General features: G+C 41.0%; 1 protein-coding gene across 1 annotated transcript in view; it reads right to left on the bottom strand.

The window, feature by feature from the left end:
- The window catches only part of SCFD1 (sec1 family domain containing 1), a 49458-nt gene extending 27686 nt beyond the window's left edge, over nt 1-21772 (bottom strand). Inside the window, exons 1-10 of the mRNA XM_088529201.1 lie at nt 21738-21772; nt 18927-18997; nt 18017-18105; nt 16911-17001; nt 15972-16094; nt 14662-14749; nt 10473-10562; nt 5828-5883; nt 5004-5089; nt 3116-3215 (exon numbers count right to left, since the gene is read on the bottom strand). Coding sequence (XP_088385327.1) covers nt 3116-3215; nt 5004-5089; nt 5828-5883; nt 10473-10562; nt 14662-14749; nt 15972-16094; nt 16911-17001; nt 18017-18105; nt 18927-18997; nt 21738-21768 — 825 coding nt within the window. The 5' untranslated portion in view covers nt 21769-21772. The remainder of the gene's footprint in view (nt 1-3115; nt 3216-5003; nt 5090-5827; nt 5884-10472; nt 10563-14661; nt 14750-15971; nt 16095-16910; nt 17002-18016; nt 18106-18926; nt 18998-21737) is intronic.
- Between the last annotated feature and the right edge of the window lie 4678 nt (nt 21773-26450).

The raw sequence follows: 26450 nt of genomic DNA, 5'->3' as shown, positions 1-26450 counted from the left end.
TTCTAATATATTTTCCAGAATAAACAGAAACACCGCTGTTTATTAAATTCATAAGAGGGCAGAAAGGTGCCTCCTAACTAACTAGACAATAGGAGCAGCAGTGCTATAATTCCAAAATTACACAAACTTATTGAACAACTACCAAACAAAGCAACAAATCTCAAGCAGGAATATCTGACTGTCTCATAGGCAAGCAATCTGCTTATATTAAACTGATAGGAATAGTATTTTCTTTAGGGAAAATAAATTATTTAACAGTAACTGAGCTTTAACAGCTGCCTAACAGCTGCCTATCATCGTAAAAGTTTCAGTGCTGCAGAATAACAAACAAGTTTCTTGGACTGAATTCCACTTTCACAACTACAGCAGATGAATCAAAGCAGCAAAGAATTTCAACACACGGGTAGGGGGAATATCCACTGAGAGGACTATTTATCTACCCACCTCCACAGGCCTCCCTCTCTCCCTCTGAAATAATGCCCCCCAGTGAAAAGTAAAACAGTATTGCTTGCAACAAAGCTGAAATTTCTCTTTTGGGCTTTTCTTCTTCCACAAATGTGTGAACCAAGGAACCCCATTTTCAGATAGATGACAGTTACTTATGCTCACATCCTATATCACCATGCTCCTTCCCATATGTTTTCCCTTCCTTTCCTTGGCCAGAGACGTTTTCTGCAGCACATCCCTCTAGCTAGGAGCCCACTCACTGACTTTACTCTAACCCCTTTCGCAACACATTTTAAATTCTAAAGGTCCTGTTTTCTTGGTAAATAATGACAAAAGGAATAAAATCTTGGACTTCACAGAGTTTGTCAAAAAACTTTCAGATTATGTATTTTTTTCCAGAAATACAACTGCATTTTATTATGTCCATTACAATGTTCAGAACTAGATCATTATAAGTGAAACTGTCACATAAAAACAATTCAAAAAGTGTTTCTAGCTATCACTTTACAGAGTTCACACTAAAAACAAAATGCTACAAATCTCTCCTGCCAGAATGGAAAGAAACAACGATTCAAAGGAAGCACATGCTGCCACAAAGAAGAAATAGCATTTAACAAGGCCTATTTAAGGTTTCAGTAAAAAGGGAGTATTTTTCACTAACATTTGTTCACTAAAAGGTTAACAGCAAAAAAGAAAAAGAAAAAAAGAAAAAAGAGAAACAGAAAAAAACCCACAGTTGATTGAAAGCTCGGCCGCAGTTTTTAGCGGAGATCTATGCTTTGGCTCTTACTGACTGAAGTCCCTTCTCGTTTTATCTTCACAGGCTTCCTCTCCACGCTGCGCAGCCTCCCCAGGTCACTGCTGGAAGGTGCTTTGAACACAAACAGGAGGACACTTTCCTCCCAGCCCTGCCTGCACAGCCGCAGCACAGCACCCGGTGGTCAGGTCAGCATTTAGCTCAACAGCCACAAGGTCCACAGACTGATTTAAGTGAAAATCATCACCTTGGTAACATTTGCATTGTTGCAATTTAGGGTCTTTTAAAAGGCTACTGTGGTTACTTGGTAAAGTATTAGGCTGTGTTTGAGAGGACAGCTTGCCTTAAACTGTAACTTGCCTGATTCTGAAATTAAATTTTGTCCCTTAACACAAAACACAGTCAACTCAGTTACAATTCCACTAGGCAGATTTGTAGACCCATCAACTCAGTCCAAAGCAAGGTGCAACCAGTGGGTGCAGAGAAATTACTGAAACCTGATGCAGCACCGAGACCGATGCACGGATCCTCACACCATCCTACCAGCACGATTCTGATCCCTCTCCATGTGGGCAGCACTGGCTATCCTCAGCTCACAGGGCATCTCTGACCCCTCTGCTCCTCCACGCTCCGTCTGACCCGTGCGCGTGCCGAGCCCAGCCTAGCCCGTGCGCTCCCGCTCCGAGCTGGGCCGCAGGCGGGTGCCCTGGCGAGCTGGTCAGCAAGCTGCTGCTGGCTGCATGGCAGACAACGAACATAGGGAGACTGACCTCGTGCAAGAACATTTACACCTCTAATGATTCTAATGTTGGTCTCCCTCCTATACTCTGGCACTGGTCTTCAAAAAAAAAGCAGAAGTTTAATACCTCTAATTTTAAGTCTCCAGGTGGTTAAACACAGTGTAAACTGTATTTTTTCCATATATGCCTGTCATGAAGAAACCAGAGTCTTTTATTTTTGTGATTACTATTTGTTTCCAAGAGGAAGGGACTTTTTATAAAGCACAGGGCAATGAATTACACAGAACAGAGTGCAAATGAGTCCTAGAGGGTCCTATTTGTGCTAAAAAAAAACCTGATCACAACCATACAAGTTCATAGATATCATGATGTATGACTATTTAAATCATAAGAAACTGAATGCAAACACATAACTTTATCTACATGTGTCTTTGGGTGTATATTTTGCATATTCCTCCAACAGGCTCAGCCGTAAAGACAAAATATTTCTCAGAAAAGCTACAGTAAAACAAAACAAAACTCTTAAGATATTACTCTTACTCACAATATCTTTTATTATTTCATTACATAATAATATATGAAAATTATAAATCCCAACTGAACCATATTTGGTTTTGTTCAGTATATTTTTACTATTGGCTTTATAAAATAAACTCCAGGAAATGAATATGCTTTAAAACTATGTGGACTTCCAAAAAAAATCCCCCCAAATCTTATTTTAGATTCCTTGGAGTAGAGTCATACACTGTTTGCAGTTTCTATACTAAACAGCTACACCATCTTGTGGAGAAAAACAGAAATAGGCACTTTTAGAAGTTCTGGCTAATACTAAAAATGGCTTAGAACTTAATTATTTCTTTTGGAAAACCGAGATGTCTCTGGTGGAATTTAGAGCTTCCACAACAAAAAAGATCACAAACTACTGAAAACAAAGTAGGGTTGCTAAATTATCAACGTTTTGGCAATATCCGGATTTCAACTTTTTAATTATTTCATTTTAGATGTTATCATCAAATAAATCTTCTAGAGGAAATCTTCCAAGCTGCTTTTAACTGAACTTCCAAACAAAACAGACCAAACAGTGTTTTGATTAAAAGAAAATATGGCATTAAGGTTAATGATAAACTGAATCAAAAAATATTTTTGGTAATAAAATTAGGTTTATTCTTACCAGTACATCATGCACTAAAGCTTGGTATGTCCAAGTATGATGTAGAGGAGTTGCTAAATCTATGTTTCTGTCAACAAGGACTAATAGGGGCCTTTGGAAGCTGAAAAGACGACACTGCATTAGTACTTGCTTTAAACATATTTAGAACATTCCAGAACATCCTGAGTGATATAAACCACCTTCTACCTCAGATTTCAAATTAAAAGCCAAGTTCTCTGCTAGGGAGTAATTGCAGCCTTCCCTGAAGCACCTGTGGCTTCACTACCAGAAACGTCATGAATCCCTGTCCAGTGGTAAAAAGATGACCTGCTTTGCACTGAGAGCCGTTACCAATGCAGGACACGAAACAGAAGTCTGCAGCACCGAGCAGTAACCGGCCTTTTAGGCATAAGTTATGACCTTCTTGTGGATACATATTGGAGCATTAATCACCTGTTTCACGCTATAAAAGCTGAAGTGGGTCACGTTCAACATTAATCCCCACTATGAACCTTAAATATAAATCTCTCAAGTGTTTTTCCTTTCATTTTTCCTGTCTGCTTGCATACGATGTCTGCAAAGAAAAGACTGAGATGTGCCGTAATGACTCCATTGATACTCAATTTACAGAAAAAAAAAATCAGATAAGCCTAAATATCTTGGGATATGGTTACATAAACAATTTACAGTGAAGACAGGAATGATGTAAATGTACAGAACATGACTGTCACAATCCCCCAAAGCACATTAACCCTACAGTAAGTCTGATAGGTATTCGAAGGGAATAAAAAGCACACTAATTCCATGCTCTGGCTCTCTGCATGTTCTTTCATGTAGATGAAAATGCTTAAGAGCCTTAACCACTTGCCTGTTATCATTTTGAAAAACAAACTCGGGATCTGAACCACTTAAATGATAAATGGTTCCCGTATTTCTCCTTATATGCTGATTTTCTGAGGGTATGATGCTAGATGGTAAGAAAAAAGCTACCCTTTCTAAGGAAAAACAGTGGTTACAATTCAGTTCCAATGAAATGGAGGGAACTGGGACTTCACTGCTATTTCTTCTCTTTTTACTTTCTTATATCTCTCAATCTCGACTTATTTTGCAACACTTAGAGATGTTTTAATGTCTTTTGCTAAAGTGCTGCTCTTGATTTCAGAAAAAAAAAATACTATGTAAGGACTATTTTATATCCTAGGACACTAGGGGATCGTAACCAATTCTTTTAGCCCCAGTCTTTCTAATAGGTCTCCTTACCGTCTCACGTACAGTGTGGGCTACCATAACAAGTCCCTGTCCCTCTCTGGCAGCCTGTGGAGTCTTCCCTAAGATTAAGTATTTGTGGGAGGCTAATGAGAACACGTATCAGACAAATGGAAGCATCTGCAATTTCTTTTCCAACCACTCCTTCCCCACAAAGGTTTCAGATCAGTCTAATGATCCAAGAGGCAGTCCCTGGGTAGTTCTCCTCTTGTGAAAGCAGAGATGAGCTGAGAAACACCTGCCCTTGATGTAATTACAGCTGATAACTGCTCCCAAGTGAGAAAATGCGAATTTCTTTCTTTTTAATTGACTGAATGATGCTAGCATATGTCCAGACGCCCAACTGCATGTTCTAGAACTGTAAACCAAGCATATTGTCAGGGACTTGGTTCTTGCTGACCCTAGAAGTGAACAAAATCACCTTTTTTGACTCACTGCATACCTCTTAGCTACATAAGTTTTCAACCTGATTATACAAAAAGATACAAAACCTTCCTTAGAATAACTTCTCATTCTTTTAACACAGGCAAGCTACTCAGTATTTGAACCAAATACTTGTAAACAGTTTTCAGCACAGTGATTTAATTGTAAAGAGATCTTTCAGACAACTGAAATATGAAAAACGAAAACACAAACACCATACCTGAACTGGCCAGCTCCAAGTGTGTCACCCGTAAAAAGACTGTTCCTGGCATCCCTTAGATTCTCTCTAAGTTTCTTATCTAATTTCTGAGGAAAAAATGAAAAAAGGCAGCTTTTAATGACCAATGGTCATTTTAATGACCCTCTCAGGCAATTAGCACCCTCTCCCTAAACAAAAAAATCCACTAATAGGAAGCACAAACAGGGGACCACAGCTCAGACGACCTGCAGAAGCAGCAAATGGGCTGCAGGGAATGTTTCATATGAATGAGATTACTACTACTATGAATACATGAACACTGAACACTTGATTTAAGTAGCACAAGGCATTTTTTCATCACGATCTAGTCCAGCTCTAGTCATCTCTATTTTATAATCAAGTTTATTTTCATATAGTAAAGAAAGTCCTGTATCCATAGGGTTTCCCAGCAAGACAGTCCCAGTAGGACACACAGAAAGCTTTTTGATTACTTTACAGACTGTAAATAGAGTGCAATGGTTCTAACCATCATCCCTCTCAGAAAACTTAACATATGCTCTAGGGTAGAAATGCTTATTCAGGCTTAAGTTTCTCATCAGCTTTATCACAGTGCAAAACAATACTATTGCAATGTAATAGTATTACAATATTCTAATTTCTACTGATGTGCTCCATGGAAATGAAATCAGAATGGAAAAGTGGTTTATTTCCTTTCCAGCTTCTCTTCCCTGATAAGCAAAAATATACAATACCACTGGATTTCTATATGATACTGAAAAGAGCAAATATGCTGAAGGAAAGTTTCAAAACGATGACACTTGCTCAGGAAAAAAAAAAATTCTTACCACTGCCACCATTTCAGCTGCAGTTCCTCTTGAGCATCTGATTATAGGAATAGCTCCTAATAGAAGAGATAGCAACTTCCATTTCCGTGATAAGTTTCAGATATAAGTTAGTGCATTTTTCAGAAAATAACATCTTGAGACATTTTGAGTTTTTTTTTAAGTGGACAATATAAACTATACTAAGCTTGTCCCTTGCAGCCATTGCCTATGATTCCACAGATACGACGTCAAACCTTGCATTTCAGCAGTACACTTCACCCAGTGATCTTTAAAGCTAAGACTCACCGTAGGACAGATTTTATGTATAGCAAGAATCCTGGCAACTTACAGAGTGAACTATTCCAGGTTTTTGCACCTAGAATAGAATGCTTAACATGGGAAGGGACCTCTAGAGGTCTTCTAGTCCAACCCTCCTGCACACACAGGGTCACCTAGAGCACATGGCACAGGACTGCGTCCAAGTGGGTTTTGAAGATCTCCAGAGAAGGAGACTCCACAACCTCTCTGGGCAGCCTGTTCCCGTGCTCTGTCACTCTCACAGTAAAAAAACTTTTCCTTAAGTTCCTGTGGAACTTTTGGTGTTTCAGTTTGTGACCATTACCTCTAGTTCTGTCGGTGGCCACCAGTGAAAAGAGGCCAGCACCATCCTCCTCAGGTGGATGCCTCCCTTGAGGTACTTATAGACACTGATTAGATCCCCTCTCAGCCTTCTCTTCTCCAGGCTGAACAGGCCCAGCTCCCTCAGCCTCTCCTCATAGGGCAGATGTTCCAGGCCCCTGATCATCCTTGTGGCCCTGTGCTGGACTCTCTCCAGCAGCTCCACATCCCTCTTGTACTGTGGAGCCCAGAACTGGACACAATACTCCAGATGTGGCCTCACCAGGGCTGGGTAGAGGGGCAGGATCACCTCCCTCGACCTGCTGGAGACGCTCTTCTTAATGCACCCCAGGATCCCATTGGCCTTCTTGGCCATGAGGGCACACTGCTGCCTCATGGTCAACTTGTCATCCACCATGACACCCAGGTCCCTCTCTGCAGAGCTGCTCTCCAGAAGGTCGGTCCCCAGCCTGTACTGGTGTCTGGGGTTATTTCTCTGTTTCCAGTTTTACTTGGCTGCTTTAATCACTCAACTTCTACATATCTAACTGTAGAGGGATGGCTAGAGAGCCGCGTACATGGCTGCCCAGCAGGCCTGCTCAATTCCAGCCTTCAGGTTTCAGTGAAAGAACAAAGGGAGTGCTAACTAGGAGATAAGAAAGTAGACCAAGGTCAGAGGGAATAAAAGAGCTGTTGAACTAAAAGGATGAGCTAAACAAGTAAGGGGGGCTGTAAGGGTCTGAGTTAGATCATTGTCTACCAATTAGGAGCCTGTGTAATTACATCACTAATTGTTAAGAATCATATAAATGTACTGCATGAAAAGCTAATAAACGAAGTCAGTTCCAGCTTCTATGAAGTTGATGTCTGGCATTCCTGACCCGCTCCAAGCTGCAACAAGTGGCGCCCGAACAGGGACAAGATTCCGAACAGGGACTCGATTCCGAACAGGGACCAGATTCCGAACAGGGACTGGTACAGGGACCTGGCACAATGGTGCGGGATTCCGGAGGACGACATACGGGTGCAGCCGAGTGATCCGACCAAGAAGGGGACCAGAGCGGGTAAGCCGGCCGTGATTGCGCACACGGAAAAGACGGCGTTGGGGGGCAAGAAGCTGGGGCCCGGGACGGAAAGACGTCGTCAGGGAAGGGCTAGAAGCAGAGACCCCGGTGTACGTACAAAATGGAGCGAGAAGCTGCTGTACAACTGCTGCTGGACTTATTAGCAAAGAGGGAGGCAGCAGTGAGCATGAAGAAGCTGTATGAGCTGTATAAATGGGCTAGAGACAAGGGACACTTGCAAAGCCCCAAGCTGAAGCGAGGGGGTTCTGAGCCCCACCATCGCCCAAAGGACATCACAGGGCCACCGCTGGATTGTGAGCCTCCCGAAGCTGTGAGCAGTGTACCTGTAAAAGCCTTTGCGAGCACTTCAGGACCGGGACCGCCACGCCACCGAAAACCGCTGGTGTCTGGAGATCCATTGCCAACCCCCCCGCCCGCGTCCTCATCTGTGCCTGTGGCGCCTGCACTGTCTGTGCCCCCACTCCCGGACCACCCCGTCGTGCCTAAGAACGGCCCGGCTGGGTCCAGGACTTGTTAGATCACCTTGAAAAAAGGAGAAGGGGGGCCGGGGAAGAGAAGGCGAATGAGATCAAGGAGACTTATGTTGCTGAGGGCTTGACAACAGCCAGGAGGGAGGTGCAGAGGGGTTTGATCTGTCTTTTAAAGTGGGGGTTGAAGAATTGTAATGCTTTAAGTGAGGACAGAAACCGTTATTAGGGCTATTATTTCTATTTGCTATGTTCATCTCTATTATGTGTTGTATCCTTTGTATATTGATGCTGACACGAGGTATGGTTGAAAGCTGGAAATTTGTATGATCTGTAGAGTCATAAAATTGTTGTGCGAAATAGAATCCAAGATCTTGAGAAAGAAGATGTTTGCCTGCCCAGACTGAGAGATAAGGAGCACGGAGGCGGCTGCTCAGCCAGGCTCACAGCCGACCTCCTCCAAAAGCAGCTGAAGGCGGCTGCTCGACCGGGCTTGTAGCCAACTTAACTGCAAACATCCTCTAAATTAATTTGAAGGTCAAACACCTGAGAGGGAGTAAGAGGAGAAAGGCAGGACCCTCAGACTGACGACTAGGACCACTTACTGGTATGCGCACCTGCGCACCCAGGAGGGAAGGTTATGTGACTGAAGGCGGAGTTTGTCCGCCCCCTGGTCTGCCTGCTGGCACGTACTGGCCCTACGTGGCAGGATGCACCGGGCATAAACAGACAGTGCAGAGAGAAAGGAGGGGTGAGACTCCTAACACTGAGGGCTACGTTGTCTCTGCAGGGACGCCCGCCGAGTTAGGAGCCTGTCAGCAACCCTCTAATCTGCCAACTCGAGAGAATGTTCAGTCTCAGTGTCCTGCCGACAACCAGTGGAACTCACTAGCGGAGTGCACAGCTACGTGAGGTCGTGCCACTGGATAGAAACTGTGTTTGTGCTGTTTGTGTGTGTGGTCTTTAGATCTTTATTGTGTAATATATATATCAGCAGAGAGGGCTGAATAAGCACAACAGGAAAGTACAGAATTTGAAAGAGGGAAAGCCAGGAATAACTCAGACTATGGCGTTCCCCCCCCACAACCAGTGGAGGACTGGGAGCCGTACTCTGACTTGTATCCTTGGAAAGAGACTAGGGAAGTACTTCAGCATGGGAAACAAGAATGAAGCGACGGCCAAGCTCCAGTGCAACTGGCACGGAAGGACCTGCAACAGTCCTTACAAATTGTAAAAGCCTCAATGCTACTGGAGCGGGGGCCTCCTTAATATATAGAAATCCCAAGCAATTTCTGGGGAGGAAACCAAATTGAAGCTATGCAAACATAAATAGAAATGGAAATCGAGAACCTTTCAAAATGATTGGGACATCTTAATAATCGATTTGAAAGATTGTTTTTTCACCATACTATTGCATCCTGAGGACCATGACATAGTGGAACATATGAACCAAACGCTGAAATGCCAGCTATAAAAAAAAAAAAAAAAAAGAAAAAAAGAAAAAAAAGGAAAAAAAAAAAGAAAAAAAGGGAAAAAAGGGAAAAAAAGAAAAAAAAAGAAAAAAGAAAAAAAAAAGAAAAAAGAAAAAAAAAAGAAAAAAAAGAAAAAAAAAAAGAAAAAAAAAAGAAAAAAAAAAAGAAAGAGGAGAATTGGGAATTATGCCTGCAGAAAAATTGGCAAGAGCAGAATATGTTTTAAAATTTTGAGATTACCCCAGGACAGCCTAGTCCCTCTGATGGTCAAACACAGGGCTGGGCTAAAGGGAGCCCTGACAGAAGTAAAGTTGGGTCCGTGTAAGGCGATGCTGAGAGACTGGAACACGGGAAAATGGACGGGACCTTTGGACTTGATAACCTGGGGAAAAGGGTATGCTTGTATCATTACAGATGCTGGAACCAGATGGGTGCCAGCAAAATGGGTGAGACCTTGGCTGGAAGCAACCTCACATACATCAGATGTAGCAGGCAAACAGCTGGTACCCTAGCGGTGGGAAGTGTGAGCCTGCAGAACATCATGAGAGGAAGAAGTGTCCTGTACTACTAAGCAGGCCTTGCTGGTACAAAAGAAAAAGGGGGAATTGTAGAGGGATGGCTAGAGAGCCGCGTACATGGCTGCCCAGCAGGCCTGCTCAATTCCAGCCTTCAGGTTTCAGTGAAAGAACAAAGGGAGTGCTAACTAGGAGATAAGAAAGTAGACCAAGGTCAGAGGGAATAAAAGAGCTGTTGAACTAAAAGGATGAGCTAAACAAGTAAGGGGGGCTGTAAGGGTCTGAGTTAGATCATTGTCTACCAATTAGGAGCCTGTGTAATTACATCACTAATTGTTAAGAATCATATAAATGTACTGCATGAAAAGCTAATAAACGAAGTCAGTTCCAGCTTCTATGAAGTTGATGTCTGGCATTCCTGACCCGCTCCAAGCTGCAACATCTAACCAAAAACGTACCTCTTTTGGAAAGAAAATACATTGAAAATATGCTAGAATTTGAACACTTACCAAGTGTAACAAAGAAGCAGAAGAGACTATCAACAATAGTGTCCATTATCGTTTCCATTTCAGTGTCGGTTATATCTGGTCTGTTAATGGCTAAAACAGTACGGGAAAAAAGTTACTAATAGGATTAAAGAAACTCATAATGCTATGTTAATACTGAGACACTGACTCTCCTCTTATCCAGTGCCACTAACAGCCAAATGCTTCTGTGGGTGAAGAGATCAAACTGTGAAATGCACCTTTTAGCATTTCCATTACTTTTAAGTCGGACACTGGGGAGAACTTAACTAACGCTCCTCACGTAAGGCCAAAGTGCTCTCCGGCACTGCACACACTAACTTTTGCCTCGCGGAAGTAAAAACCTCCTAGAAAACCATGTGTTAGGAAATGCAAATAGCTACCCACTCGGAAACCACTTTCCAAACGTGAAATCTTCAGGAATGCATATTTTAAGAAACTTACAGTACACTTTTCTAAAGACCTTTTTTTAAAAAAAGAAAATTAAAATTACTTTCAGTTTCTAGTGTAGGGAAAATTCCATAAAACACATGATGTTACAGATAGAAATATTTCCCTTTGCTGCTAGGTCAGTAAAAGAACTGCTTAGCAGCATTTCTGGGAATTAACACTGACAAGAATATAAAAGCTCATAGGAAACATCAATTTAATCTTATTACACGTATCAAATCATGCACTAACTCTGGACTGGTACCATAAATCCCCTTCCTTTATTTTATTTTACTTTTCAAAAAAATCTCTGAAGTAGTTACCTGCCTTATCTCCTTACCTCAAACAGGAACTTCATTGCTCAGAGCACTATTAAGCTTTCCATCCCAAATTTATGCATGGTCAGCCAAAATCACTCTCTAATTTAAGGATGATATTTTTTCTCCCTACTTTTGTCCTCTGAAAACTTTACAGAGATTGATTATATTAGCAGTTTTTATCAGTAGCTAGACTTCACAAGTCAAACTTATTATTAGGCTATTAGAAAGACAACAGCAATAGAAGTGCTCCCCTCAGCACCTTTTTTATTCCATGCTCATTTTTCTTAATCATCAGACTGCTCCTAATTCTGTATTTTCTTGTAATGTCAAAATTTTGACATTAACTGGGGGTATCAGTTCCTGTAGTTAACTTCCAACTAATGGTCTCCCAGTTCACAGGGGAGGGAAAAAAGATTATTTTTATTACAGTACCTTTTTTTTTTTTTTTTTACCAAATGGATACAGTTGTGTATAAATGTATGGGTATATAACATTTGCATATCAACCTCCAAGAACTTCCATGTTATACCAATATTAGTTACTCTTCCTTCTACGAACAGTTACTGAAAGATCCTGAAGGAGGCTAAGGGATCACCCAGTCTGCCCCCTTGCCCAAAGAAGTGCTAAACCTGTGTATTTCTGTGCCTACCCAATTCCTACCTCTTTTCTCTCTCTGAAAGACTTTGACGTAACTGAAAAGTGTTATCATGCTTATTGTTCTCATGCTACTTCTCCATGAACACAGTCACGGCGCCAGCAAATCAGTTAACTGAAAATCAGCCTACATTTGCCATGTTAGCTCCTGCCGCCTGTGGGAGAATTGCTTGAGAAAGGGGAAATTAGCGAAAAACTAGGGCCTAACAGAAGTTCTGGCATTACAGAGGCTTGCTTGAGGTGAGAGACAGTTACCTCTTCCAGTGTGGTTGGTATGTGCCAAGGATTTCCTCGGCAACACGATCTGCCCTCCCAGCACACACTAATAAGAGTAAAGGAAGAGTGGAGCAGAACAGAGACACCATGGCCAACCTGTGTGGGATTCCCTGTGGAGGTGGTGACCTGACGGTGCCGGGCAGCTGGTGAGCGAACGGAGGGTGGAGCCGAGTGAAGACACCACGGCCAAACTCTGTTGTGCTCCCTGCAGACGTGGCGACCTGGTCGCACCACGCAGCTGATAAGCTACACAGTACAATAAGATGTCTGGTGCTGGGCCAACAAGGGTGGCAGATGGATTTATGATGGACTTTGCTCAAACTTCTCCTCATTCTAATCTCATTATAATACCAACACACACCCCCATCCCAGAAGTTAACCGCTTCCAAGGAACAACCACTCCTCGCTGAGCATGCTCTCTGGATTTTCAATTAACTCGAGAGACTTTTTAAACCAATAAATAACAAGAGTAAGTATGACTAGAGTCACTCAAGCTCCAGCTAAATGTAAAAGAAAAGGTGAACTAAGGAGGGATATATAGAGAAAGAAGGAAGAAAAAAAGAAGGAAGAAAAAAAGAAGGAAGAAAAAAAGAAGGAAGAAAAAAAGAAGGAAGAAAAAAAGAAGGAAGAAAAAAAGAAGGAAGAAAAAAAGAAGGAAGAAAAAAAGAAGGAAGAAAAAAAGAAGGAAGAAAAAAAGAAGGAAGAAAAAAAGAAGGAAGAAAAAAAGAAGGAAGAAAAAAAGAAGGAAGAAAAAAAGAAGGAAGAAAAAAAGAAGGAAGAAAAAAAGAAGGAAGAAAAAAAGAAGGAAGAAAAAAAGAAGGAAGAAAAAAAGAAGGAAGAAAAAAAGAAGGAAGAAAAAAAGAAGGAAGAAAAAAAGAAGGAAGAGGGAAGATGGGAGAGGGCAGACTCCACCATAACTTCTGGATCAGTCAACGGGCTGAACCTGTTTCCTCCCCTTGGGTCAGGACCCTGCCTGAGGAGACTCATCGAGGCTGAGAGCCCTCTCCCATCTTCTGAGGTGAGGGATGATTGCACATTTGTACCCTAGGAACTGCCTAAGAACTCCACACTGTAGCAGAGAATTTCCCGTAATGAGAACCAAAAACTGCTTTGTAGATGTTGCATTTGAATAAATTGTGCTACTTGACTACTTGTTTTGAAGGTGATTGCATCTACAGTCAACACGCTGTTCATGGACCTGATACTGCCAGAGTCAGGCCTATAGCTATCATAGTATTTGGTATCATCCCTATGAAGAGATGAGCCCAGCTGCCTCCAGTCCCTCTAACCTTTGAGGATTGGCTGGAATGCAAGGGGATTCATCTCTTACCAAATTTTTCCCCTCGCATCAAACCACACCACCACCTAGTAGCCGGCCATGAGAGTAAGGGGGGCAGTGGTGAGCGGGTGACAGTTTTCACTCAGCTCAGCATACTAATGGCTCAGAGAAGCACAAAAATCCAGGTGGTTGCTGCTGACAGCCAGTACAGACACTGCCTTAGACTGCACTGCAGCCTACCGGTGACTGAGCTAAGGCTGGCGGAAGCAGCTCCATAACTTTCCTGCTATGTTCCAAAACAGCCCTGACAGAAGCCTCAAGAGAGCTAAAAACAAAGCAGTTCCCCCAGGCCCATTTCACTTGCAGCTCTGAGACTTCCTGGAGAAGCTGACGAACAGCTCCCTGGCTCAGGTGCTTGGAGTGCACTGGCAGTTCCTACTTTCTGTGCTCTTCCTCCCCAGGCTCTTCCCTGCTCTGCTGCAGCCCCTGGGCTCAACCATCTCCCCACGTGTCTGCACCCCTGTTTTCACATCCTGACTGGGAAAGACAGGCACTGCCTGGTTAATGCCTAGAAGGTCCGGACAACTCTTCATCAATTCAAAGTCATTTTTCTTGTGTTACTTTGCCTATAGGCAACTTTATAACAGACCATTTGCATTCACATTCACAAAGTATTTAATCCCTTAAGAACCACAGAAGAGCTCATGACTAAACAAGAGTGCCTGCACACAGCAGCCACCACAGGGTTTCTGTGTATGTGTAAGTAAGGAGAAATGATTCCTAAATAACTCCATTCATAAAAAGCCTTACTATCCATATATAAATCTATGCTACAATTTCCCTTGGCTAAATTTTAAATCGTGAAAATTTAAACTATAATTAGGTGTTCAACACAACTATATTTTAATCTTAATTCTTTTCTTAAATGAAAATACGTATTTACATTTCACTATTACAATAGTCATATGGTAAAAATGGTGTATTCAAGACTTAAGAACTTCTTTCTTCATGATTTTAATCTACACACCTAGCAGGCTATCCTGATGTCTGAAGAGGTCAAAGGTGAAAAAACATACATAGATGCAGAGATATGTGCATGCAATCTACATATTAACACTTTAGAGAATCTTAAAATGAAAAGTCAAATAGAAACATTGTTAGATATTAAATACAACTTCAAAAGTAAACATTCCAGTATATTTTTTGCCCAACTTACCACGATATGAAACAAGCTCTTTGTTTTGGTTACACAATATAAACATATCATCTTCCAAAGTAATAAAATTGAGATACTGATCAAATACCTGGAAATCAAGGAACAATATTCAGAACAGTCCATAATGAAGTACAAAACATCTGTTTGTGATTTACTGGCACTTCTGTTTGAACCTCAGTGTTATAGAGCTACCTTTTAGAAGACATAAATGTAAGACATATTGTACAAATGAGAAAAGTCTTTGTAAACGCTGAGTGCGGAATACTAGAGCACTCCTGAAGAGTGCTAAAAGAAAACAAACCAACTTTAGAGATTTCTGTGGATGAACTTTTAGTAGTTAAACATCAATATATATGGAAAACAGTGTAATAATATAGACTTATTTTTTATTACTATACTACCATTATACTGTACTACTAATATGAAGAACTACAATACAGACAGTTTTCAGCCAGGAGAGACAAAAGAGAGGGTAATACATATTGAATAGGAGACTATATTTCACACAGTTCCAAACTTTCTGTAAAATACTTGCACATTCAGAAAAAAAGTGAAACCTCTATAGCATAAATTGTGAATGGGATGAATACGTACGATAAAATTAGTCAACAGCACTACACCAATTTACCCCTGTTGAATATCTAGGGCTTTAAAAAGCATCATTAGTTTTTCATTTAAATTCCCAACTGTTTCCTTCTCTCACTCCAGTAGTTATCCCCAACAGGACTGAGAAAAAACAAATGTATTTAAATGCATATGAAAATAACTAATAATATGTAGTTTTGGCATTAATTAATAATATGTAGTATTAAACTAAAAACAAGAGACTGAGTCCTGGCAAGTCCACTGGTCTTTAAAGGTCTACAAGTGTCCAGTACCACGGTGCGTATGTACGGATCACTCACTACTGAACACCATTTAAAATGACAACTGCATTCATACAAACTTTTTCATGTATTATAAGCTAAAACCTCCACACCATTAAATATGATTGGATGCAGTTACTGAGTTGATGAGATTGGGAATGCCTCTGAAGCCACTTTCTCCCTTATCATTCACCACAAAGGCCTTGCAGCACTCGGACTTCTAAGATAAGTTTAGTGGTAAGCAGGATTACTGAGATGACTGTAATGCCCTTATTTTCCCCAGTAAATCCACGCTGTCACTGAGTCAAACTATACAAAATAGAAAGAAATCTGTTCATTTTCTTCTTCAAAAAAGCCACATGTGCCATACAAGTGGCCAAAAAAGACTACCAGAACACCTGCAGCAATAGTATCTTTAACACAGAGACCGTGTGATTTTCTTACCTTAGCCACTTGTGTTACTGCATTAGCACCTATGGCAGCATTTGCAATATCTTCCAGTTTACTTCTTGAAATGGCAGAAATAAAGTTTAAATAATACGATTCGTAAAGTTGATTTCGAAGATCCTAAAAGTAAGGAAGACAAAACCTTTTTCCTGAATAAATACTAATATATTTTGGAATAATTAAAAATATAAACACTTTTACAAGGTGGTACAATATCATAGGCAAATTACCATTTCTGCCTGATTCATACACCCTTGTACATAGTGTTTTGACTTAAATTAGTAAACAAAATTCTCAGAACAGCCAGGAAATTAAATAAATTAAGAAATAACCTGTCTTTTACACATTATTACAGACTACAATTACTCTTTGCTACTTTTTCTTCCTCTGGTAAAGATGACAACTTCAGTCAGCTCCTCCCACTGAATCAACTGTTGAGGCTGAACAGGACCTCTGGAGATCACCTAGTCCTATCCCATGCCCAGATCAGTCCAACCAGAGCAGGTTGCTCAGGCAAAACTCAGCCAGTTTTTGAACATGTCCAAGGATGAAGCGTCCACAACCTCTGGGCAACCTGTTCCACTGGGTGACCATTCTCACATTATAAAAGAGGTGTTTGTTTGTTTTATGTTTAAATAGAATTTCTATGTATGTTAATTTGTGCCTGCTTGTCCCCTCATTCCCAGAACTCACTCTCCAAAACTCCATTACACATTTACTCTTCTACTCTCTGAAAAACAGAAGTTTTCCACATAAAATTTTGGAGAAACATATTATATGACAAAGATTTCTTAGTAATAAAACACAAGCAAAGGTGTATTCATACACGCACAAGAACTGCATGCAGAATAGTGACATTCCCTTTGGGACAAGATTACTTAACACACTCTCTCTGTGTTGTATCTACTCATTTTGGAGATCAAGCAAACAAATTACCTGGCACATTCTGTCAATATTTTCTTCTGTTGGCATTACAAAATAAACAGCTGGAACGTCTGGAATAGCATCCCGATCCGAATGCAAGAGCCTGAAAGAAAGAAAACTAAATCTCTAAGGTGTCCTTGTTCAGAGTTGTGCAACATTGTAACACTAAAGAAACCACTTCTGTAAGGAACAATCTAATTCCCTAGAACATCTCCTGACAATTTATTTACTTAGATTTTAGCAAGAATGTAACACAAAAAAAAAAGCAAAAAACCTCCTTTTTTTCAGTAGCTAAATATGTCAATGGCAATCTTGAAATTTTATTTGAAAATTAAGAAAGGACTTCAAAAATCTCGAATCTTGATTATTCCATCTACATGAAACTAAAATACAACATTCAAAAAAGCTTATATATGAAATACAACTTGTTGGCTAATTTAAAGCATGACAACATCAAAAAAGTTTAACTTATACTAGTAACCTGCTCCTCTAAGCAAGGACAGGCAAGATGCTAACACGTTTCTATTTCATTTCTGCTGATGTGTCAATAGATGAAATTGTGTTTCAATCCTAGCCTTAACTTAGCAAAAGTTAATAAACTTTTGAAAAACCTAAAGGCAGGTTCAAAATACTTCTGTGCCGTTGCTACCAAGCAACAGCAAACTAAAAACAACTTAAAGATAAGTTGAAAATCTCTTAAAATAATATTTAAATATATTGTAACTTTGATAAGATAAAATTAAAGTTTGTATGTAAAAATGCATGCAAGGAGTCTACACAATCCCAACAAACCATTTGAGCCCGAAAATCTTAACATGTATGAAATATGAGAGATTTGTACAAAGAGATATTCAAAAAAACCTTACTGGATAATTTTTATGTTTGAACAAGGGCCTCCTATACTGAGTAGAATATGCTGCTGAAGAATATCATTTCATCAGACCCTGATTCTTAATAATGTCATTTGACTTTAGGAAAATAAGATATAATATTTATTTTAGCACTTGTTCTTTAAATGATTTTACATGTATTGTCATAACTTGTTTGGAATATTAGGTAAACTACTTAAACAAATAAAAAAACAACCCCCCCCTCCTTTTTTTTTTTAAAGTACTTACAGATGCAAAGTGATCCCCATATCTCTCAACTCTTTCACTGACAGCAACGGTGAGATTATATCTTGGCCAAATCTGTCATAAATAAGAACCTGTAACACAGATATGGCTGTAAAGATACACACCTTCTTACACAGCAGTAAGGAAAGTGGATGAAGTAGTTCACGTTTCAGGAACTACTGCCATGATCTTGCATATGTTAAACCTTTATCCATTTATAATAAATCATTAATTTGTCGCAAACTACCTGTACATTTGTGCTTACTAGGACCAAAAAGAAAAAAAAAAAAAAAAAGCTCAAAGATAAATGGAAAAAAAATCATCACTTCCTTCTGAAAAAAATGTCAGTCAGATCAGGGGTTGTCGGTAATTTGTTATTTATCAAATGGGCAGAATTTCTCCGACTATATTTGGGAGGAAACAGAGGGAGAAGTAACATAAGACAACAGAACAGATGAAGACACAGAATATTTCTGGTGGCAAAAAATTCCTCAGAATCAAGTTATTTAATTCTTTAAAGCTAATGAAGATTCCTTGATATCAACTTGTCCTAAATTTAAAGTTTTCAATTATTTCCCTTTCTGTAGGTCTCTTTGTGACTTTTTGAGTTCACCTATAATTCTCACCTGAATTTATGCCAATAGATATCAATGAGACCTAAGCACATTCTAAAACATTCTCCCCAGCTGCTCATTAAAATATCTGCCTACAGAATCTGTTAGTCTTTGTCTCTCTAAGTAATCCATCTTTCAAATATATATAATTTCCAGAAATTTTAACATACAATTTCTATATATTCTTAACTGGAAAAAAAGATCTGTGCAAGTTAAGAACATTAGAGTAAACTTAATTTAGCTAAATCTAAACTTTCTAGAGCACTGAAAAACTCTGCTGTTCTAGCTCAAGTACTTACCTTCCATACAGGTTCTCCTGTGCTGTTTTTAACCGGAGGAACATTGAAGTTCAACATACGTTTCAAAGCCGCTGCAAAGTAAGGTGAATAACGATTTATTCTCTTTACAGCTATACTATTTGGCACAACCAAAACACAGTAACAGGCCTTTATGATATGGTTCATTTGAGAGGAAAACCCCCACAAAATATAAATACAACAAGCCACATTGTCTTATTTTTAGGCAACTTTTGGCTGACAAGTGTCACACGTCAGACAGAATTTATGGACACAGAGAAACATTGCAAAAGGAAGAAACGCAAGTCGCAACACATTAAGAAAGAATGTCTCTTCTTTATCATATGGGCTGTATTCTGCTACAGTGCGTTAAAAGTACTTGCAGTCTCTTTCCAAAGGCGACACGGGACATTCCGTAGATTAAGAACTAGCGTGCTCTGCGTGTCCCAGCAAACTGGATCAGCACTATATACATAAGCCAAAAACACCTGTTTGCTTGACAACAACTTTGATGCACATATTGAAACATTAGTGGAAATGGTTCACACTGAAGCTACTCTGAGTACTAAGTGCAGCTCCTATGGAGTTCCTGGGATCACTGGGTAGCTCATGTTGGAAGGTTTGGACATGGTTCAGGAATTTCACGGGAATCAGGTGAGGCTAACTAGGCTGTTATTCCCTGGATTGTCCTTTTGCTCTCTTGAAGATGGGTGCAATATTCACTTCTCTCTAGTTATCAGGGACCACTCCTGGTCAGCACGACCTTTCGAAGATGATGGAGGTGGCCCTGCAAGCTACATCAGCTACATCTTTCAGCGCTGCTGGATGTAGCTCATCAGGTCCAAGGGACTCATACATGTCAAGTTCTCTCAAATAATCCTTGTTCCAGCCCTCATTCACTCCTAGTAATTCTCTTTGAACACTTCCCAAAGGGCCTGGAAAACCCTGCTGAAGAAGAAATCCAGTTTCTCAGCCTTCGCCACTGGCACTGATCACTCACCCCAGCAGTCTCACCTGTTTCCTTGCACCACCAGTGCAGCAGCAGCTCTTTTCACTACTCTTTGCAACCCTTGCAAATCTCAAGCCCAGCTGAACTCTGGCTTTCCTAACATCACATGCACATGCCCAGGCCTGAAGTCTTCCTTCACACGCTGCCCCTACATCCCGTATACTGCATTTTCAAAACACATCATAACCAGTAACAAAACTGCTGCCACACTCACCCTTGGCACTGGCAGCGAGCACTGCATCACTCTGGACCCAGCCCTACCCTCTGATGTTTTTTAAACCCTGGACCTCCGGGAGCTGATTACAAATGGGACGCTCAAGCTTCCCTCCTCCCTACTGACGACATCCTCTGTATCCCACAGCCAGAGGAGCAATTCTGTACAAAGCTGAGGCTGGAGAGAAGCAGCTTCTTTGTAGAGTTCACCATTTAAAGTAAAACTCTATAAAAGAAGACAGCAATCAGACTACCACTGTGCTGTGACTATCATGGCAAACATTATCCTTTCATCATTTACGTTTCTTTTTTTTAATATATATATTCACCTTGTCATTTAATTTCTGTTTAGGCTGAACATGCCCTGGAGCATGTATCAGGTTTGTGCTTTGTTTGCATGATGACTTGCTCTGACAGGCCAGGGAGCAGGACCACGGTCACAGCAGCTGGTGTACATGTCTGGTTATAAAAAATACTAAACCATAATACACCACTTCAGGTCTCTGCCTGAGCATCCTCTAGCAGTTCAAACAGTTTTCTTACAAATTATGTCCCAAGAAACAAATTACCTCCCCCGACAAATTACCAACGGACAATATGGATTCAGTAGTGAAGAATGATGGAAATAATCAGGCGCTAAGGAGAAGGAAACAGGGAAGAACAGAACAAAGTTGTGTGAAATAAAGACTCAAGGACTCCAGGGTGCTTAATCAGAGAGGTACCAGAGTGAACAAAAGTAAAGCGCAGTAAAGGAACATCAAATAGCACTGTTGGTGGCAGCCGACCAAAGTAGAGACTATAGCAAGTGGATTTAGGATACAGAAAGGTGGCTGACAGTACTAGCAAGTGCTTAAAGCCAACACAGAAACTGAGACTCTTCAGTGGATGCTTTTGCAAACTGCACGTTAAACAGCCGTGCCCAGAAACCTCTAACCCCCAGAAAGGCACTGCCTTTCTGTCAAGGAATGGACGACAAGACAGCAGTGCGAATCATGGACAACTTCTGCGGCGAGGGAACTAAACAGGGTGTCAGAGCGACACGCGCCCTTTGAGAGTCCTCAGAGGGGTGGCCCAAGCCCCGCGGAGCAGCCCCCTTCCTCCTCCAGCTGCTCGGGGGTGGCCCTGGTCACAACTAAGATCACCTCAGCCCGAGTCCCTACCCCGACCGCACGCGCAGGGAGGCCGCGGGCTGCTCTCTGCGCAGCAGAAGAGAAGCCCGCAGGAGGCAGGGGAGCGGGCGATCTGGGGCGCCGGGCACGAAACTGCCCCCTTTGCCCCCGCACCACTGACGGCCCCGGTAACTCCCCCTTTCCAAGGCCTCCAACGGCAGCACCCTGGTTCCCGTCGCGGCCAGCAGCGACCCCAAACGCGGGGAGCGCGGGGGCAGGCGGCACCTCTCGCTTTCCGCCCGCGGCCGTTGGGCGCCGCGACCCTCCGCCGCCATCTCCTCGCGCGCGCACCGAGAGGGGGGAGAACCCCCCGGTGGGGCAGCCCACAGCCCGCCCCGAGGCCGGGGCGGCCGCCGCCGGGCGGAGGGCCCGTGGGGAAGGAAGGGCCGGAGGGGGAGCCCCCCGCCGCGCGCAGCCGCTCACCCGTCTGCTTCTCCCGAATGCCGGCCGCCATTTTCCGCCGCCGCCCGGGCGCGGAGGCGAGCGGCGTTCCGCCCCGCGCCGCGTGCGCAGGCGCCGGGCGACGTGGCGGCCGCGCGGGCAGCGGGCGGAGCGGGCCGGGCCCCCCGGCGGGCGGCGCCCTCCGCGCGCCCACCTGGGCGCCGCCCGCCGGGGGGCCCGGCCCGCTCCGCCGCCGGCTTTGCGCCCCGCGGGTAACGGCCCAGCCAGGGACGCAGCTGGAGAAGGCCGCGCCATGAGGGAAGGAGGCGGCCTTGGTGCAGCTGAGGGACTCTGCACCTCGGCTGCTGGAGCAAAGGCCTCCTGAACCCGGCCCGGGGGAAGGTGTCGGCTATGTCCAAAACGGCCACAGAAGGGATCAGGGGAGAGGGGGTGGAAGAGGCAGACAAACCCCTAAGCGAAGCCCACAGGCTGCGGGTGATGCTGGACATCACGTGCGATACCGACTACAGTAATGAGTGGTAGTTTGTAGAGCTGTGAAACATGAGAAGTCGAGAGGCTTTTGAAAGAAACACGGCATGCATAACCGAAAGGAGTAGTTTAATCCTTTATTGCACTTTGAACACACACGTGACAGTTATCTCCCACGACACACGGGAACGCTGATGCTACACCTGCCCAGCACAATGCTGCTCCGAGCCGCGACGGCCCGGCCACCGACCGGGCCACGCACCACCTTAGAGCTAAACTTACGTACAAAGTTATATCTTCTCGTACAACAACATTCTAATTACCATAGCTTTAAAAACATGCATTTTTTTTTTTATACATTACAAAGTTACTTAGGGGAGCATTGTTTTTACACCAAACCAGTATTTTGGCAATGCTTCATTTTCTGTACACAATAGAGATGTTTGACACATCCAGAGATAATTTTTCATTTTATCCAAGTAGCAGTTCCCTTAACGCAAACTAAGTCAATAAAACTTAACAATTCTATACTTCGTGGTAGAACATTTTAAAACAAGATAAACTTTACAAGCACATTTACTAACTTCCAGAGTTGCATTTTCCTCTACCAGAAAAAGTAAAAACTTTTTATGTTTTGATACTATTTTCAAAACACACGAGCAGAATGCAGTTGAGAATTTTTGACACCCCTCTATACTCTGCTGTGTATTTTAAATATATCTCTCAAAATCCTTAAGTCCTCTGTTTTTAAGGCTGAAGACAATGAAATCAGAAATGCAACAACACTTAAACTCTAAAGTACAAATTGAAATTACTTTATTCCCATTGTTACTATGGCTGCTAGCAGGCATGCTTTATCTGGGTCACGGAAAACTCTTATCCCCTTTTTTTCTTTAAACACAGATCTATTTTTTTTTTCTTAAGTTACATATGCTCAAAGAGACCATACTAAAAAAAAAAATACTAATACTACTCTAGTATCGTTTACTAGGAAGTGATTGCTCTATAAAAAAAATAAATAGCTTATCAGACACCAATTCCAAATGGAATTTTAGGTTTTGATGCAAACACTAGTGGGTGAAGTTCTTTGGCCAGGCAATAACAGAAGAGGTTTGTAATAGTCTCTTGCGGCCTTAATGACAAATCTTACCATAAAAATGTAATTTCTATAAAAATATATCTAACTCGCAAAAGCTACTGTAAATGCTATTACTACTCCCATGTTATAGAAATATTGATATCAAAATAAGCACCTTCCCTAATTTCCAGCTGTGCTTTATGTAAAATGAGGACATTACCTGAGAATATTGCACTTAGGTGACCTACCTATTGGGTCACCTGAAAACCTGACTGTTCTGTATTTTCACAGACTGGAAGCTTATTCAAAGCAATAATAATTTTAATGAACGATTCAAGCAAAACTAAGATTGGCATCTATAAATAAATGCTGAAAATGAGCAGAAAAGACAAGTTAATCTCTTCCACGGAAGCATTTAGGAATACAACTTGAATATATCAAGGTCCATTTTAGAATGTCTGGATAGAGCTAAACAAAGGTCTAAAAGAAAGGAGGAGATAATTTTGTCTTGGAAGTGTATTTTAGTACACTTAGCTCCAGAAAGTTTTGCTCCAGAAAAATCTTTGCAAGCAGTATTAAAGGCTGTTCTATTTTATCAGTTCCATTTTTTTGCAATAGCACTGTAGAGCATACTTTGAAAAACAAAGATCATTTTACAGTTACAAAAATAAGTTTGCTCTACCTTTATATAAATGCGTAATGGCCCAATGTCAAACTGAGACAATGTGAAAGGCATGAACCCTATTTTTATCTAAGGTTCTTTGTGAAGCCTAATAGAGGCATGACCAACTTCCTCCACTGAAGTTCTTAAAAAGCAGTTTATTTAGCTCCAAGTTCTAAACCATTCCCCTTGCAATTCCAAGTACCAGAAAATTCAACAACTTCTCTTGAAAATTATTCCCACACTGCTTGCTACTTCTGTTAGTGCAGAAATGTGACATAACATCACAGAGGACACTGATCTCTAACTAGGCAAGAAAAGAGAATACTGCCCTCACACTGCACCTTAAAGTAGAGCACTCTCTCTGCAGGAACCTTGGTGCGTAGTTTAAACGACATGACCATCAGTCTGCAACAGGTTATCTTTGTTACAACAAGACTATTCTAAAGGCAAATAAGGCTATAAAGAAATTATCGGCAGTATGACATTCAAAAGGTGAGTATGGGGTATTACAGGAGGGGAAAAAAAGCAGAATGAGAAATACTTAAATTATAAACAAATCAAATGACATTTTCTTCAAACCTATTAGAAGATCTCTACAGACTTAAGTTTATTTTAAAGGGACCCTAATAGGGAATTAGCTCAGAACCACAAAATACACCACTCAACTTGTCTTTCATTAAAATAATCTAAACACTGATGAGAGCGCAACTGCTTACAAAGTAGCTAAATATAATCTCCTGAGAAATGTAAAAGAAGTCTAACTTAAACTTTGGAAAAAAAATGAAAACTTTAAAACTCGAAAGCAAATATTATACACACTATTGCTACACTCTTCCAGAAATAGGTGTGAAAAAATAGCACCTTCCCCCAAATTAAGAAAGAATAAAGAAGCTGTAACGGCTGAAGAAAGTTTTCAAAATACCTACATAATTGAAGCGAACCATACAAGTCAAATATTTATCAGCTGTCTTTCATCTTTTTCATAGCATGGAATCAAATAATGAAAGTCATGTCTACTGCTTCCCACAATTCTTCTGTTGCTCCTTAATTACTATTTAGTAATACAAATTTTTTTTTAAATGAGAAAAAAAATAGTGCAGATAGCTCCTACTAAGAAATCAGAATCTGAAACGGGAATAGTTTGTGCTTCTCTTAATGCTCCTCTCCACTCTATGATTTCATGTGGATGTGCTTTCCTGTCAAGACATTCAAAATGAAAATAATCCTGCTTGTATCTTCAATTAGATACTAGATTTATCAATAGAAGTGGATGACTACTTACTTTTCAGTATTTTGAGGAACATGACTAGATTATCCATACAGATTGATTTTTGTTTGGGACATAGTATAGATGATGAAAGTAATACAGAAAAAAGTAATTTCGCAAGTCTTGCATCCGTTATAAAAAAAAAAAGTGCACTTAAATATCCTTACAGTTTCATAGTACAAGGTGCTGCCATATAAGAATATTAGCACTGGTAAACACTGAATATCCATTAAGGCCACATATTTGCTGTTCCAGACACCTGCAGACATATTGATTTTTCATAGCTTAATGTTGTTTATACCAATACTGCAGAATTGCCCTGTATTTTATGCGGTTGAAGTTATTCATAATGAAAAGTTGAAAAGGAGTTTGGAGCAAAAGCTAGAAAAATGTCAAGCACTCACAAAAAGTGTGATGGCTGACACATTGTACTTTAACAAATCAAAGTTTTAGTACATATTACAAAAATACTAACTTCCCCACAAGAAACAGCATCATGCTACGATCAACAACATCTTATGCATAACTTTCATCTAAATGATTTTCATTTTTTTGGGGGGGGAAAAAAACCCACTTATTTTTGCATATTAAGGATTTACACTAGCTTTTATTGTTTTGGCTATATATAAAATTAACACTTAAAATAGTAGAATGCAGAAACGTGTGCAAATGCCAAAGATTTTATTTAACAGCAAAAACGAGTTAAAACCAGATTTTGTTTTTGCACTTAATCATTTTGTCTAGGCTTTCTCCAGGAAAGGAATCTTCAAAATGTAAACGAATCACCAATAAAAATGTTACTGAAAACATATATGGAACAACTAGAAAAACTGCATACTATTCTACTTAAGAGACAAAGCTCTACAGCAGTTATCTAAAAACGCACCTGATTTGACTTTGATAAATAAGTCACTAAAGTATGTAATACATATACATATTTAGGTCTTGTAAATAACCAAAACGCTACAGAGATGTGTAGCATTTCACATCTGTCACAGCCAGAGGGCCAGTTTTTAAGGACTGTGCTGCATAAGACTGCTGGTTCCTGAAGCCAGCTTCAAACAGGAAGATGATTCAACAGAAAACATCCAATTTCCTTTTGCAAAATGATTTCCATCTTGAACAATTACCTCTTTTGGCACGTTTTCAGGGGAACATGGGGAAGAGGCAGACAGCATGCTGTCTGAAAATGCGACAGCAAATTGCAAGCAGACATTCCCACAGAGAAACTGAAAACTTCCAGCATCCAGTTTAGTA

The sequence above is a fragment of the Tinamus guttatus genome, unplaced genomic scaffold (genome assembly GCF_059628265.1).
Source record: "Tinamus guttatus ecotype Peru unplaced genomic scaffold, ASM5962826v1 Tinamus_guttatus_pri_ptg000327l, whole genome shotgun sequence".
NCBI classification, from domain to species: Eukaryota; Metazoa; Chordata; class Aves; order Tinamiformes; family Tinamidae; genus Tinamus; species Tinamus guttatus.
This window is presented reverse-complemented; position numbering and strand designations above follow the sequence as displayed.